At 41.4% G+C, this 17,884-nt stretch overlaps 1 protein-coding gene across 1 annotated transcript in view; it reads right to left on the bottom strand.

The window, feature by feature from the left end:
• The window catches only part of LOC121534939 (collagen alpha-5(IV) chain), a 69,124-nt gene that overhangs the window by 34,587 nt on the left and 16,653 nt on the right, over positions 1-17,884 (bottom strand). Inside the window, exons 2-16 of the mRNA XM_041841571.2 lie at positions 8,809-8,862; positions 8,539-8,628; positions 8,184-8,228; positions 7,839-7,883; positions 7,703-7,765; positions 6,997-7,050; positions 6,873-6,899; positions 6,699-6,758; positions 6,227-6,280; positions 5,983-6,018; positions 5,833-5,880; positions 3,140-3,214; positions 2,434-2,478; positions 1,989-2,051; positions 1,660-1,704 (exon numbers count right to left, since the gene is read on the bottom strand). Coding sequence (XP_041697505.1) covers positions 1,660-1,704; positions 1,989-2,051; positions 2,434-2,478; positions 3,140-3,214; positions 5,833-5,880; positions 5,983-6,018; positions 6,227-6,280; positions 6,699-6,758; positions 6,873-6,899; positions 6,997-7,050; positions 7,703-7,765; positions 7,839-7,883; positions 8,184-8,228; positions 8,539-8,628; positions 8,809-8,862 — 804 coding nt within the window. The remainder of the gene's footprint in view (positions 1-1,659; positions 1,705-1,988; positions 2,052-2,433; positions 2,479-3,139; positions 3,215-5,832; positions 5,881-5,982; positions 6,019-6,226; positions 6,281-6,698; positions 6,759-6,872; positions 6,900-6,996; positions 7,051-7,702; positions 7,766-7,838; positions 7,884-8,183; positions 8,229-8,538; positions 8,629-8,808; positions 8,863-17,884) is intronic.

Here is a 17,884-nt window from a genome sequence, read left to right as displayed (position 1 = left end):
GCCTTTAAACAGCTTGGAAAATTCCAGAAAATTATGTCATGGCTTTAGAAGCATCTGATAGCCTAATTGACATCATTTGAGTCAATTGGAGGTGTACCTGTGGATGTATTTCAAGGCCTACCTTCAAACTCAGTGCCTCTTTTCTTGACATCATGGGAAAATCAAAAGAAATCAGCCAAGACCTCAGAATTATTTTTTTTTACCTCCACAAGTCTGTTTCATCCTTGGGAGCAATTTCCAAACGCCTGAATGTACCACGTTCATCTATACAAACAATAGTACGCAACTATAAACACCATGGGACCACGCAGCCATCATACCGCTCAGGAAGGAGACGCGTTCTGTCTCCTAGAGATGAACGTACTTTGGTGCGAAAAGTGCAAATCAATTCCAGAACAACAGCAAAGGACCTTGTGAAGATGCTGGAGGAAACAGGTACAAAAGTATCTATATCCACAGTAAAACGAGTCCTATGTCGACATAACCTGAAAGGCCGCTCAGCAAGGAAGAAGCCACTGCTCCAAAACCGCCATAAAAAAACCAGACTACGGTTTGCAACTGCACATGGGGACAAAGATCGTACTTTTTGGAAAAATGTCCTCTGGTCTGATGAAACAAAAATAGATCTGTTTGGCCATAATGACCATCGTTATGTTTGGAGAAAAAGGGGGAATGTTTGCAAGCCAAAGAACACCATCCCAATCTTGAAGCACGGGGGTGGCAGCATCCTGCTGTGGGGGTGCTTTGCTGCAGGAGGGACTGGTGCACTTCACTAAATAGATGGAATCATGAGGAAGGAAAATTATGTGGATATATTGAAGCAACATCTCAAGACATCAGTCAGGAAGTTAAAGCTTGGTCGCAAATGGGTCTTCCAAATGGACAATGACCCCAAGCATACTTCCAAAGTTGTGGCAAAATGGCTTAAGGACAACAAAGTCAAGGTATTGGAGTGGCCATCACAAAGCCCTGACGTCAATCCTATAGAACATTTGTGGGCAGAACTGAAAAAGCGTATGCGAGCAAGGAGGCCTACAAACCTGACTCAGTTACACCAGCTCTGTCAGGAGGAATGGGCCAAAATTCACCCAACTTATTGTGGGAAGCTTGTGGAAGGCTACCTGAAACGATTGACCCACGTTTAAATTGTTTAAGACAGTGCTACCAAATACTAATTGAGTGTATGTAAACTTCTGACCCACTGGGAATGTGATGAAAGAAATAAAAGCTGAAATAAATCATTCTCTCTACTATTACTCTGACATTTCACATTCTTAAAATAAAGTGGTAAACCTAACTGACCTAAGACAGGGAATTTTTTACTAGGATTAAATGTCAGGAATTGTGAAAAACTGAGTTTAAATGTATTTGGCTAAGGTGTATGTAAGAATCCTAAACCTAACCCCTAATTTAACTCCTAACCCTAAAGCCCAACCCCTAATTCTAATCCTAACTCTAAACCCTAAGCTTAAAATAGCCTCTGTCCTCATGGGGACCTGGGAAATGTCGCCACAAGGGACATTTTCCTTGAATTACTATCCTTGCGGGGACTTCCGGTACCCACAAGGATAGTACTACAACCCCCACCCCCACCCCACCCCCCCACACACAAACAGTAAATAAAAAACGTTTATAATTTATGTTTGATAAGACAGCTACCTTATATCCAACGAGTCCTTGATCCCCATCCTTCCCTGGCTTTCCCTAAAAGGGAATTAATGATAGTCAGTCCTCCAAAAGGAGAAGGCATATATCTCAATCCACTTATCACTTAGTACTGTTTCTCAGCTAATCATCAAAACCACCACCACATTTTTACATTGCATCACATGTTCATTCTATCACACTGCTCAGAGGCATGAAATCCTCCCATCACTGTCATCATCATAACCGTAAGAGTCATAACATCACATATGTCAGTCACTTATACAGTATAATGGCATAATGCTCATATTACATTTATACCATATGTGGAGTCAGTGTTATACCTCAGTACCAAGGTCCCCCTTGTCCCCTTTTGCTCCTTTAAAGTTGATGTGGCCAGCATAACCCTGAGGGCAGACAGACACAGATAGACGTCAGGACAGAACAGTTCATCTAATTGCCTGTTCAACTTCTGAATCTCAAGCCAGGATTCCAGGTAACACTATATGATAGCATCACTATGACCTGAACATAACGGCATTATAACATGTCACGACAGAGGTAGCGGTTTGCATTACAACTGTACTGACGTAACACCCATGGACAGCAACCTTCCTACGTCAGGGGGTGTCATATGGTAGACTAAAATGTCATAGTGAAACGACACTGTCATATGCATGTCATACGACCCTGTCAAATCAAATGTAACTTGATTCTGCCCATAAAACATACCGTAGATGATTAAAAGCGAGATATGTATGAGGAGTGGGAAACAAGGAGATTACTTACAGGTAAACCGTTACAGCCCTTCTCACCCAGGTCACCAATCTCTCCCTGCAGAGAGAAAAGACAAGGGTCAGCTGACCTCCATCACACCAATCAGTGAGGTTTTCAGATTGGTCAAAGGTCACAGATTTCTTAAAGGGTAGATTTTACTCCACACACACACATCACAGTATTTATTGATTAATAACAGTAATGATCATCTTAATCTCTTAATGATTATTATCAGGTCACAGTTGCGGGCATTAAAAAGGTCACGTTGTGGTATTGGTAATCTCTCGTGGACAGACTACGTAAACATAAATGGTACCATAGATCTGTCCTGTGCTTTGGACAAATCCCGATTTCGCAGGTGTTAGCATCTTATGAAATTCTGAAGGGGAGGGGACATAGACTTGCCCGTAACTTGCAAAGAGAGATGTTGGAGCTCTTCATTCCAGCTCCGATCCTCGTTTCATCTCTTCTCTTAACATGTAAGGACCCAAAACTTAATCGAGCATCTGACCAATTACGCAATACTTTAGATCATGGTTAACCGAGATTATGGTAAAACTTTAGCTGTGCTCTATTGAACTTGCCTGTTGCAATGAAACCAACAGAAAAGTCCAAACCCCACCCACTTGGCACTCCAAGCAGGCTAAAGCAAATGCTCAAAGTAGTTTAAAGACTTCAAATAGTATTTGAACCCAGGTCTGACTTGGCGTGACTGTACCTTCAATTCGAAGGGAGCGTGGGCGTATAGTTTGATCCCTTTCGGTCCCGGGACTCCAGGGGGCCCTTGGTGTCCCTAGAAGAGAAATGGAACCAGTCACACATATATCCTGTAGTTGGAATAGAATTCAAATTTAATCCACCTGTATGTGTAAAGGACGTCACACTGCTTGCTTAGCGAGTACCACCTCCTTCCATTTTGGCCCATTCCTGGCGCGAACTCGGGACCTCTGTCTCACAAACACACGTGACCGTCCTCCCTCAAGCGTCTTAGCCTATCGTGCCACCTCAAAAGCAAGCTAATAAGTCGATGCAAGCTGTACACTTCAGGCTGAGGAGTAGTTCCACATCCCCATGTGCTACACGTATATGAAAGTGATGTTAGGATGCTAGGATGATCTAGTCATTGCGATCAAATCTCATGAATGAGAGAAACCTAGTCCAAGAGGACAGCAGGGTTAGTATTACAGATACCGGTAATCACAAACATGAACACACATTTACATTATACAGTACCAGTCAAAAGTTTGGACACACCTACTCATTCCAGGGTTTTTCTTTATTTTTACTATTTTCTACATTGTAGAATAATAGTGAAGACATAAAAAACTATGAAATTTACATTTTAGTCATTTAGCAGACGCTCTTATCCAGAGTGACTTACAGTTAGTGAATACATATTTTATTTTTATTTTTTTATACTGGCCCCCCGTGGGAATCAAACCCACAACCCTGGCGTTGCAAACACCATGCTCTATCAACTGAGCTACATCCCTGCCGGCCATTCCCTCCCCTACCCTGGACGACGCTGGGCCAATTGTGCGCCGCCCATGAGTCTCCCGGTCGCGGCCGGCGGCGACAGAGCCTGGATTCGAACCAGGATCTCTAGTGGCACAGTTAGCACTGCGATGCAGTGCCTTAGACCACTGCGCCACTCAGGAGATAACACATATGGAATCATGTAGTAACCAAAAAAAGTGTTAAACAAATATAATATAATAATATATTTGAGATTTGAGATTCTTCAAATAGCCACCCTTTGCCTTGATGACAGCTTTGCACACTCTTGGCCTTCTCTCAACCAGCTTCATGAGGTAGTCACCTGGAATGCATTTCAATTAACAGGTGTGCCTTCTTAAAAGTTAATTTGTGGAATTTCTTTCCTTCTTAATGCGTTTGAGCTAATCAGTTGTGTTGTGACAAGGTAGGGGTGGTATATAGAAGATAGCCCTATTTGGTAAAAGACCAAGTCCATATTATGGCAAGAACAGCTCAAATAAGCAAAGAGAAAACAACAGTCCATCATTATTTTAAGACATGAAGGTCAGTCAATACGGAACATTTCAAGAACTTTTAAAAGTTTCTTCAAGTGCAGTCGCAAAAAACATCAAGCACTATGATGAAACTGGCTCTCATGAGGACCGCCATAGGAAAGGAAGACCCAGAGTTATCTCTGCTGCAGAGGATAAGTTCATTAGAGTTACCAGCCTCAGAAATTGCAGCCAAAATAAATGCTTCACAGAGTTCAAGTAACAGACACATCTCAACATCAACTGTTCAGAGGAGACTGCGTGAATCAGGCCTTCATGGTCAAATTGTTGCAAAGAAACCACACCAATAAGAAGAAGAGACTTGCTTGGGCCAAGAAACACGAGCAATGGACATTAGACCGGTGGAAATCTGTCCTTTGGTTTGATGAGTCCAAATATGAGATTTTTGGTTCCAACCGCTGTGTCTTTGTGAGACGCAGAGTAGGTGAACGGATGATCTCCGCATGTGTGGTTCCCACCGTGAAGCATGGAGGAGGTGGTGTGATGGTGTGGGGGTGCTTTGCTGGTGACACTGTCGGTGATCTATTTAGAATTCAAGGCACACTTAACCAGCATCGCTACCACAGCATTCTGCAGCGATACGCCATCCCACCTGGTTTGCGCTTTGTGGGACGATCATTTGTTTTCCAACAGGACAATGACCCAAAACACACCTCCAGGTGTGTGATGGAGTGCTGCATCAGATGACCTGGCCTCCACAATCACCCAACCTCAACCCAATTGAGATGGTTTGGGATGAGTTGGACCGCGGAGTGGAGGAAAAGCAGCCAACACGTGCTCAGCATATGTGGGAATCATTCGTCATGAAGCTGGTTGAGAGAATGCCAAGAGTGTGCAAAGCTGTCATCAAAGCAAAGGGTGGCTACTTTGAAGAATCTAAAATATATTGTGATTTGTTTGGTTACTACATGATTCCATGTGTGTTATTTATAGTTTTGATGACTTCATTATTAATCTACAATGTAGAAAATAGTAAAAATAAAGAAAAACCCTTGAATGAGTTCTCGCCTTCATATTTCAACTGCAGCTCCACAGACTGGCCACACAGCGGCAGTGCAGAGGTGGCCATGTCTTAATAACTACAAAACATAGCCTACTCTAAAAGCCATTCAGTGCCACCATTTAAAAGGCCTTTTACTGAAGTAACTGGATTCTGTATAGGTAGAAATGATATGTATGGGTATGAGTTTTAGCATAAGAGAAACATATGTGAGATATAATCAAGCATTAAACGTAAGCATGATTTCAAGTATTCCAATTGAGAGATTCAGCTAATGGAGATCTGAGGACTAGGAGATGTAGGAGAGTTATACATAGGATGAATGGAGCAAAATGATGAGTTAGAATGAAGGAGTTTCTTTACCTTTGCACCCCGAGGGCCAGGGATACTAGAGCTACGTCCCTCTTGACCCTACAGAAAAGGTCAACAGTTACAGCACAGCTGAGCCACCTTCCATTGACCTCAAATAGCCCAATGTCATAATGTTAGCACACACACACAGTAACATATTACCTTTAATCCTGGGGCCCCGGGTAGGCCTAGCAACCCCTTGATAAAGAGAGTAACAATAAGGCACAACAAGACATAACTACACACAGTATGTTACAACAAATAAGTATTATGTATTGCACCTCAATGTGATACAACCCAATGGTATATCTGTGAAAAACCTAATAAAGAACATGTTGCTACATTTATATAGCGTAAGGTATGTGTAGCATAGCCAAGCTCAGTCCATGCAAAACAATTAACTCACCTCAACCCCACGATGTCCACCTTCCCCTGGTGTTCCCGGTGGCCCAGAGATACCCTGTAAGACACCACAGAGAGATGGGTTAATGCCTATCGCTGATAAAAAAAGAAGTGACATGCCCAGTCCCAAATGCCCCCAGCCCATAATGCACTAATGGATGGCAGAGGATTTGATAAGCGTAAGCATGGCAAACATTTCATCTAGCCTATCAGTAGGCAAGGGAATCCATATCGCTAATGTAAAGGACGTCACACTGCTTGCTTGGCGAATAAAACTTCTCCTTGATCCAGCTCAAGTGCAGGAAGTAGGGGTCCATTTTGGATGGAGGAAAAGGATGAGAACATACAGAAGAAGGAGACATAGAGGAGAGGAGATGGAGGGTAAAAGAGAAGCAGCGTATGGAACTGGAGTTTGAGGAGGGACAGAGAGAAGGAGAACAATGAGTGATGCTATATTATGGGATGCTGCTGGCTACCTGGTCACCGTCCCTTCCTCTGGGTCCAGGCCGTCCTATTCCAATTGTTTGGGATTCACCCTGCACAGAACATTTTAATTCTGCCGATTATTTTAATGATGATGATGATGGATGATGATGGATGATGATGATGAAGGTATGAGCAGGAGAAGGAGGAAGAGGTGGGGAGATTACCTTTGGTCCAGATGCTCCAGGTGGACCCTGTAAAATAAAATAAATATGAACGTTACAGTAAAAACTGGACTTTGACAGACAGTAGTGAAACACACAAGTAAAGATGTGTATGTATCCAGCTTACTGTTAATCCAGCACTGCCATGGGGACCAGGTGGACCAATGGGTCCCCTCTCCCCCTGTAAAGACACATTGTTAGCACCAGTTAGAATGACTGTTAGCCTGACGACTCACACTAAATTATTCCGCTGCGCTGTCGTTCGCTACATATTTTAGTCTGACACTGCCATCATTGAAGTCATTTGTGGTGACGAGGGGCGTGGTACAAAACAAAGTCATCAGCGATTGGATGGTCTCTAACCAATCACAGTATCAAAGCTAATGATGAAGGTCCGGGGCAATACTCAGATCCAGACTGATTGTGGAGAATAAAATAACGTCCTAGCGTTTGACTGGAGCAAGGAGTCTGGGTAGCCATGCAAAATGACTGTGGCCCTGCATCCCAAATGCCACACTATTCCCTATTTAGTGCACAACTTCTGCCGAGAAAACCCAGGGCTCCGTAGTGCACTATATAGGGAATAGGGTGCCATTTGAAACACACTTTGGGTGTCTCATTATATGTCATGATTGTGATACTATATGATGATAAACAGTAGTGATACACACTACTAATACTGCTGTCTACAGTAGTTATAGTGTGTGCCTATAATCGTGAATCTGTCCACATCTGCATAGAAAGACTGCATACATATCTAGCTTGGTGTGCTACCTTTTGTCAGAGAGGTTCACATAGAGAGAATATGGTGACAATCGCCACTGTTACTGCACCTCTGTTCCATTGCATCCTGGGACACCTTGTTGCCCCATTGGTCCTTGAAGGCCTGGGATGCCCTAGAGTAACAGTTAGGCAAATATTACACTGATGAACACACACACACACACACACACACACACACTTACTTACCGGTAGACCTGGTGTCCCAGCAAATCCTTCTTTACCCTCAGGTCCCTGAAGAAATAAAAATGATTGTAGTCTTAAGAACTGCAGGATTAAACAAAATAAATAAATAAATAGAAAAACACATGCACGCACACACACATTACACAGCACACATTACACCGCACACATTACACAGCACACATTACACAGCACACATTACACAGCACACATTATACAGCACACATTACACAGCACACATTAAACACACACATTATACAGCACACATTACACAGCACACATTAAACACACACATTACACAGCACACATTACACAGCACACAAACTCAGACATTGTATTGTGGAAAGTTACTCGATTGCCATATTGTCCTGGAGGTCCATGAGGGCCCACATCCCCCTGGGAAAGACAATCAATGATTCAGTTATGCTTCTTTTCGCAGGTATTGAATGTGCAACCTTAGCAGTGTACTAGCCTTGAGAACCTAACTGTATCAAAATCTTGGACAATTGAGTAATGTGTTGACTTAGTTTCAATTGCTAACTGTGCTAATCAAATATCAGGTCCCCTCTGTCCATATAATCGTTTATAAAAGGCCAAACTAATCCTAGACCAGCACTCATTTTAGAAGCTCTATGAATACGGGCCCTGTATAATGCCCTGTTAAAGGCTATTTATATCTTGAGCATGGTGCAGGTAAGGAAAGTACCTTTAGTCCCACTGATCCCCGCTGACCCTCTGAGCCTGGATAGCCAACCAACCCAGGTGGACCATTCTCTCCTGCGTAACCCTTTTCTCCCTGTGTGTGTGAGGGAAAGAGAGCGAGAGAGACGGAGATAAAAACAGAAACAGAAATAGACAGAAGGCAGGGAGAGAAAATAGAATAACTGTCAAGCATGTTGTGTAGAATATTTAACAGTGTGATGAGAAAAAGGATGGCAACAGTTCCTCCCAAGGCCTTGGCTGGTGGTCTGCTTACCTTATTGCCTTGGACTCCTTCACAGTGACACCTCGACTTCCCAGTACACACACACTAGAACAAAAAACAGCACACACTCATTATAGCTGGCGTTTTTTTTGGGGGGCAGCACAGAAACACTGTCCTCAATTTATTGTACATGTAAAACGTTTGTGTAGCCTACAATGTCAAGTTAAGATTCGGTTGGTATGTTTCTCTCAAGTTGAAGTAAAATAGCCTAGGGGCCTTGTAGTGGTCATAGGGGCGGGAAATCAGCAGAAGTAAGGCAGGTTGAAGTGCTCAGTGTGTAGATTTACAGTTCTTGGTGATTCAACGGTGAAACATAATACAATAACATATATCAAATAGGCATAGTACACTAACAATACACTGGCAACCGCTAAAAGAAAAAGCTTCTGAATCAGGCAATTTCCATATATACTGAACAACAATATACAGTGGGGAAAAAAAGTATTTAGTCAGCCACCAATTGTGCAAGTTCTCCCACTTAAAAAGATGAGAGAGGCCTGTAATTTTCATCATAGGTACATGTCAACTATGACAGACAAATTGAGATTTTTTTTCTCCCGAAAATCACATTGTAGGATTTTTTATGAATTTATTTGCAAATTATGGTGGAAAATAAGTATTTGGTCACCTACAAACAAGCAAGATGTCTGGCTCTCACAGACCTGTAACTTCTTCTTTAAGAGGCTCCTCTGTCCTCCACTCGTTACCTGTATTAATGGCACCTGTTTGAACTTGTTATCAGTATAAAAGACACCTGTCCACAACCTCAAACAGTCACACTCCAAACTCCACGATGGCCAAGACCAAAGAGCTGTCAAAGGACCTGCACCAGGCTGGGAAGACTGAATCTGCAATAGGTAAGCAGCTTGGTTTGAAGAAATCAACTGTGGGAGCAATTATTAGGAAATGGAAGACATACAAGACCACTGATAATCTCCCTCGATCTGGATCTCCACGCAAGATCTCACCCCGTGGGGTCAAAATGATCACAAGAATGGTGAGCAAAAATCCCAGAACCACACGGGGGGACCTAGTGAATGACCTGCAGAGAGCTGGGACCAAAGTAACAAAGCCTACCATCAGTAACACACTATCCCGCCAGGGACTCAAATCCTGCAGTGCCAGACGTGTCCCCCTGCTTAAGCCAGTACATGTCCAGGCCCGTCTGAAGTTTGCTAGAGTGCATTTGGATGATCCAGAAGAGGATTGGGAGAATGTCATATGGTCAGATGAAACCAAAATATAACTTTTTGGTAAAAACTCAACTCGTTGTGTTTGGAGGACAAAGAATGCTGAGTTGCATCCAAAGAACACCATACCTACTGTGAAGCATAGGGGTGGAAACATCATGCTTTGGGGCTGTTTTTCTGCAAAGGGACCAGGACGACTGATCCGTGTAAAGGAATGAATGAATGGGGCCATGTATCGTGAGATTTTGAGTGAAAACCTCCTTCCATCTGCAAGGGCATTGAAGATGAAACGTGGCTAGGTCTTTCAGCATGACAATGATGCCAAACACACCGCCCGGGCAACGAAGGAGTGGCTTCGTAAGAAGCATTTCAAGGTCCTGGAGTGGCCTAGCCAGCCTCCAGATCTCAACCCCATAGAAAATCTTTGGAGGGAGTTGAAAGTCTGTGTTGCCCAGCGACAGCCCCAAAACATCACTGCTCTAGAGGAGATCTGCATGGAGGAATGGGCCAAAATACCAGCAACAGTGTGTGAAAACCTTGTGAAGACTTACAGAAAACGTTTGACCTGTGTCATTGCCAACAAAGGGTATATAACAAAGTATTGAGAAACTTTTGTTATTGACCAAATACTTATTTTCCACCATAATTTGCAAATAAATTCATAAAAAATCCTACAATGTGATTTTCTGGATTTTTTTTTCTCATTTTGTCTGTCATAGTTGACGTGTACCTATGATGAAAATTACAGGCCTCTCTCATCTTTTTAAGTGGGAGAACTTATTAGTAATTAAAGTTGAGTTGAGTTTATGTCCCATCTTACATCCTGATATTACCAGATTCTTACTTTGGATCTATGGTTGCGTGGTGAGAGATGTCCACAAACAAAATTAATGCACAATGAAAAGGTTTTGAACGTAAGACCGGCTGCGTTACAAGTGTTACCAGCTTCGAGTTTTGTACTAACAGTTTTGAAAATGTACCACATACTTGTGAAAATAGTACCAAAGCGTTAAAAAAATAAAGCCTATTTCTCAGAGATCGAATTATATTTCAAAAAAGTAATGTTGAAGGAATGCTAATCTCATCAGTTTCTAACAGAAATGATTTCAGAACAATATGAGATTGTGGGTCTCAAAATCCTCTTTCTTGTGCTTTTTGCGGTGGAATGACCCTGCAGCTAAACAGCAACAATTCTGCTTAGTGTATGAGGCCAGGGTTATGGGTAACCAAATCCACAACCCTGCACTGTAAAAAAAAAAAAAAGGAACAGTATGTTACCATACTTTATGTTATCTAATAATGTTGCTACTCTAATTGATTTACAGTACCAATAATGCTACTGTAGACATTTTAAGGTAACATACTCTTACTGTAAAGCTTTATTTGCATATTTCCCAGAGTGCCTCGTCTTTCAAATAAATTGCAGTACCACCCATGACTGTATGTTAGTAAAAGAGACATGGTTGTTGCATTCATCCATGTTCAGTCCTGTAGCTTTCACCAAGTGAGATCCTAAGCGAATTTCATAAAAAATATATGTTATAAACACAATACGTATTCATAAGGCCTTATTTTGAGGGCCTAGTTTTACTCTTATACAGTTGCCTGAAAATCATGGTTTACAGAAATCCTGGAGGAATCTTCCAACTGGAATTTCTGGAAAACCTGGGAATTTTGGGAAAGGTACCAACATTTTGCAACCCTACCTACAAGTCACATTATGCGGTCTTGCAAAGTGATGTGTTTTGGAAACCAGTCAGAGTTAGGATATCCAACAGTTTGAATATATTCACCTGCAACCTGCAGTCGGAATGACTGCCAGGGTCAGGAACTTTGTGAGGTGACTACCTAAGCCACTTAAAAACTGGAACAACCATTTCAGTATAAGGTGCAAATTTTTTTTTTTTACAATTATTTATCTTTGTGTAGCATAAGATTAATCAATTAATCATTTTGAATATTCACAAATACAATAAGTGAACTGCTACTGTGTTTTACATAGCATTTTTAACGGTAATGTCTAAAATACATCTAATATTTCCCGGCTGTTAAATTTCTCACAACGCAATGTAATTTACGGTAATCAACTGTATTAGGTTTATACAGTAAGTTACTTGATTATACAGTCATTTATCATGACAATTACAGGATATTTGTTTGTTTTTTTACAGTGTGGTAGTGACACAGCATTGTGCATCAACTAACTGAGCCATCTAAGCTTGTACTTGCTGTCCTCACTCATTTCCCCTCCACTTTTCCACATATCCTGTCCTGAGTTTCCCTGATCCCTTCAAATGGACAACCTAAGTGTCCCTATACTCAGACTAAACACACACCATCCTCCATCCTGCGTCCCCAAAATGCACTCATCTACCTCCTCAAACTTGACTTAGTACGGAAAGGTGTAAACCCTCAAGTCCTAATGCAGTTACGGCACCACAAACAAAAACACTGGGACTCGCACACGTCTGTTTACCGGCCCATCCACATGATTGATGCTGTTTGCAAATCAATGCAAACACTGTGAACCAGCGGTGTATCAAACCCCCCTAAGTAGGCCAGATTAAGACATTAAGTACAGTGTGTTCATCTTTAATAGCTTTTTAGCAGACTGCATGCTTGTGAGACACTGACATACTTTACATGAAAGGACATTTACTGAGAAGTTAAGTTAAGTCAGTTACGTCAGATATCCACTCCAAACATTGCCAGCCTCTATACTGTAAATGTTTTTCTAGAGCTATGGTCAAATGTATATTTCAAATCTATCACTAAATCATTTGACTTTCTTTGACAGGTGTTGTACTATCCATAAATAAGAATGACAGCAATTGATTGACAAACACCTGAATATTCTTGGCCACCGTCCAACTTCCGAATATTAGTTCAGAGGGTCACACTTTGAATGCAGTATATCTTGTAAAGGATTATTAAAGTCTACATAAACATTTAAGACCTAGCTTCACAAATCATTTATAATGTCATAGGGTGACATGTCTCAACTCGTTCTTTTCCACATCCTTATATGACATTAGCTTACAAATGATTTATTAAAATCTATGTAGGCTTTATAAAGAGCTTATGAAGGCTTCATAAAATACATTAAGAAAAAAAGGGTTCTTTGGGAACCTCTTGGTTCATTGGACGAGGTAAAATAACCTATATAGAACCTACTAAAAACTGTTCTATATACTGTATATAAACCCAGTGAAGGCAAAGAAACTTGAGGGTTCTATGTGGATTTTAGCCAACAACCGCTAGCAAAAGCTAACAGTCACGTCAAACTCCCTATGAGATTCAAGGCTGTAATAAGTGGCATCATGCATAAATTGCAAAGTAAATACTGTTTAATGAGCTAGCTAAGTTAGATAGTAAGGTATACCAGTTTTCAAACAGGATACTTAGCTAGCTTTGCATGCATGGCAGGACCAGAGTTGTCAAAGATGGTGTCTCTGGTGTTGTGTCAACATTACAACCAGGATGGACTGTCCTATGGCATGCAAAGATGCCGGCACATATACACATGCAGCTCTCATGCAATGCAATTATCTTTATTTTATTAGCTGTAGTTAATAACAGTCAGTACACATAAATTAGGACAAAATCTCTCTCAATACATTGAAAAATTGTGGACTTATTTGCAGACATTTGGCTCATAGTTTTCAGGGACCTACCAGATCACAACAAACAGTGAACAGCGACCCAGTTAGCAATGAGCACTCGAGCGCTGTGCGACAGCTTTTTTCATTCACATGGCACCCGCCAAAGGCCGCTATGTCAAACGGCAGCCTTGCTCCTGCCATTCACGTGCCGTTTTACCCCACACAGCCCACCCGCGCTTCTCGAGACAGGCAACACTACAGCTGCCAGTCCCTATCACCACTTACTTTAATATATTTATTGATTATTATTTAAAATACATCGGATGCTATTTGAAAAAGGTTTGTGGAAAAGTACTGTATATTTCTGTGTGTGCAAAATATATAACCAGGGTCAGTCCTGGTCACAAATCCAAATCCAGTCAAATCAAATGTTATTGTCATGTACTTGCAGGCTTCTCTCACAATGTTCCTTAATCAAATAAGTAACATAGGAAGGCAATCAAATAAGTGACCTTGTCGTGGTCAAAAGTTTTGAGAATGACACAAGTATTGGTCTTCAAAGTTCTGCTTCAGTGTTTTTAGATATTTATGTCAGATGTTACTATGGTATACTGAAGTATAATTACAAGCATTCCATAAGTGTCAAAGGCTTTTATTGACAATTACATTAAGTCTATGCAAAGAGTCAATATTTGCAGTGTTGACACTTCTTTTTCAAGAACTCTGCAATCCGCCCTGGCATGCTGTCAATTAACTTCTGGGCCACATCCTGACTGATGGCAGCCCATTCTTGCATTATCAATGCTTGGAGTTTGTCAGAATTTGTGGGTTTTTGTTTGTCCACCCGCCTCTTGAGGATTGACCACAAGTTCTCAACGGGATTAAGGTCTGGGGAGTTTCCTGGCCATGGACCGAAAATGTCGATGTTTTGTTCCCCGAGCCACTTAGTTATCACTTTTTCCTTATGGCAAGGTGCTCCATCATGCTGGAAAAGGCATTGTTCGTAAACTAGAGCCTCTCCCTAAATAGCAGGATGTAGATTGTACAGTCAACTTGACTATGGTGACACCATTTACCAGATTGCAGCAGCCACTACTCTTAAACTTCTGGATGCCATCTACCATAACACCCTTCGCTTTATCACAGGTGACAGTTCTAATACTCACCACTGCATCCTGTATCAAAAGGTTGGCTGGTCCTCATTAAAGTCCCGTAGATCACTTCATTAGTCCCTTTTGGTTTACAAAGCTCTACTATACAAGCTTCCGACTTAACTTCGTTGTTAAAGTATAAAAACATGAGATACCAAACCCATTCACAGGGTTGGTTAACTCTTGAGTCCTTGGGTCTCCACCGAACTACAGTAAATACATCAGCTTTTAGTTTTAACGCTCCACATTTTTGGAATCGCTTACACATTTCATTACATTTGGATTCCCTGGTGCCACCAGGGCAGTTTAAAACCCTGATGATAAATGAGTTCACCAAGGTGTGCAATTGTTTTGATTGACTTTAATTTACATTTATGTTTTGTCATTTAGCAGATGCTCTTATTCAGAGCGACTTACAGTTAGTGCATTCATCTTAAGATAGCTAAGTGGGACAACAACATATCACAGTAAACATTTTCCTAAATTAAAGTAGATATCAGCAAAGTCAGGGAACAAAAAAAATTCAAATTAGACCCTGGTCTCAATTGGGCTCAACCGAAAAAATTAAAGTTAATAAAAACATTGTAATATATATATATATATAAAAAAACATACTAATAAAAATTATAAATCAAATACAAGAGGCATGCAGATTTTAAAAAATAAGATTAAAAAGAAAATAGCTTTTAGGGATAAAGTATGGACTTTGTTCGCGCCCATGTGCATAGTGAGTGGAATAAGGTACACTACAGTCGCAGCATCGAATTATATGAAAGTATATACATTAGTAGTGCAGTTAGGTGACATAACTATTGCATTGGTCTGGTAGACAAAAGTAAGTTCAGTGTGTACAGAATAGGAATAAATAGTAAGTGTGTATTAGGGTGCAGTAGGCAGCCCAGGGTTCAGCTGTTGAAACAGTCTTGTGGCTTGGGGGGGTAAAGGCTGGCTTTGAGACAGGTGCTCCGAGACTCCCCCTTAACACTCCCCTAAAGTTTACCTAACATTTGTGACTTTGTTTGTTTTGTTGTTTGGCAGGTTTTTTTTTCCAGCTGTTCGAGTACACAAAACATTTGAGGCATAAACACATACACCCTTCATCTGTGATTGGTCAACTGTAGGGATTTTTCAATGAATTGTGTGGTCATTCAAATACAACTAGTTTATGCACATTCTTTCACTTGAGAAATACTGCACCAAACATCTTACTTAGATGTAAAATTGCGCGACTAAGACCTCCTTGGCAAAAACGTAAATATTAATGACAGATTTCTTGATTTATCTTAGATTGATTCTGACTATTTTGAGGAAGTGTTACTGTATGTGGCTGCGTACGGCATCTCAAGAAGGACCAACATCTTTTTTCATGTTTTTCAAGTTAAGTTATTTTAAAATGAATATGTGAGCACAGACGTTCACTTCGCCTAGCCGAGTTCTGCTAGGAGGAAACCAAACCTATGTATACAGAGGCCTTTAGCCCGCCCCATCAGTTTTGCGCGAGTTTCCTGCATGTGGGCATTCCTGCATCTGCATACTTCTATATACACATTATCATTCTACTGGTACATTTTTAAGCTATGACTCCAGTACATGGGCAGGAGGCAGGGGTACATGGTACAGTAGATGGCTGCAATGCACCATAATGTTGGATGCCAACCGTTGATAAAACTCCACAGAAGAAGAAGTGGAGGGGCGACACGATAGCTAGCTATAGCTAGTACACACCGGTAGAGTATCCTTCGCCCTTGCCTGTCGGCCACTGTTTTCCCGCAGTTCTGTTAACAACGGCAAGGGCAGATGTTCAGGAGGCACTGTGTGCTAGCTTAGCCAGCTAGTCCTAAGGAGGACTCTGGTACACATCAGGCGAGGGTGACATGTGTGCTAGCTAGCAAGCACACAGTGTCGCTAGCACAGTGTCGCCCCGCCTTCCGCCTGCTGTGTACCGAAGTAGTATCCTTTGCCCCCGCCTGTCGGGCACTGTTTTCCCGCAGTTTTGTTAACGATGGCAGGTGTTCAGCTAGCGGGAGCGAAGGACACTGCAGGAATGCCCACATGATGCAGGAACGCCCTGAATTGCGGGATGCAGTTGCACACTATTGAATCGACATGCAGCCTTCCTGTCGAGTGGTTATACAAAACTCCCATAAAGCCCTGTGACCCAAGGCTCTAAAGTTGCTTCAGGAAGATGGCTGACAACAATACTAGGATGGAAACAAATTTAAGTAATTCAACTTCATAACGAATCATGCCCAAAATTTACAGTTGAGAGGAATATGTTAGTTAACGTAGAGAAAAACGATTATGCTTTTTTTTTTGGGGGGGCATAAAGTTAATTTACGAAAAGCGCTATTTAACAAGATAGCTGGCTAGCTAATGTTAGCCAACTAGCTATACATTTAGCTTGCTATATGGGCGTTCGACATTTGTATGAATTGTCATACGTGTTGTTTAATGTATTAGGGACTCCTGAGCAAACCAGGCTGTCATCTTATGAAACACAGTGGATGTAAAGAATCTAGCTAAAGCATTTACTGCAAATTGAATGTACAATCTTGCAAGATTGCCTTGTTGTTCATAAAAATAAAAATACATCTAACTAAATCACTTGTCATTGTTCTTTGTTGTAGTAACCCAACGTTAGAGATTTAATATATTTTCCAACGCAGGTAACATAGCAGTAGCTTACTCTTTTCTTGCTGATTGTGTAGTGGAGGATAAAATGAGCTGTATGGTATGGATTTGTAGCTATGTAGCCGATCTGTGTATGGACCTAAAACATTTGGTATTAATATTAGTTCAGAACAGTGGTTTTAATTGTTCTAGCTACAATGCTTCCACTGGTAATGAGTGAGTGAAGGAAATGCGACTGTTACATGTCAAACTGCTATGGAATGAAAGTCCTGCTTCAGTACTACTCCACATTGAACCACAGCCAGAGGATGGGTACATTACGGGCATTGTTGTTCTTCTGTTCTCATTTGTTGCCCATATGGTAAGTATGTATTTGTTGCATGAGAAATATATGGAAAGCTATTACTGCCGCCAGTACAGGCATTGTGAAAAACACATGTCACGCCCTGACCTTAGAGATCACCTGTATTCTCTGTTTGGTTAGGTCAGGGTG

This window comes from Coregonus clupeaformis, chromosome 21 (genome assembly GCF_020615455.1).
Source record: "Coregonus clupeaformis isolate EN_2021a chromosome 21, ASM2061545v1, whole genome shotgun sequence".
Lineage (NCBI taxonomy): Eukaryota > Metazoa > Chordata > Actinopteri > Salmoniformes > Salmonidae > Coregonus > Coregonus clupeaformis.
The sequence above is the reverse complement of the archived record's forward strand: the minus strand, read 5'-3'. Positions and strand labels throughout refer to the sequence as shown.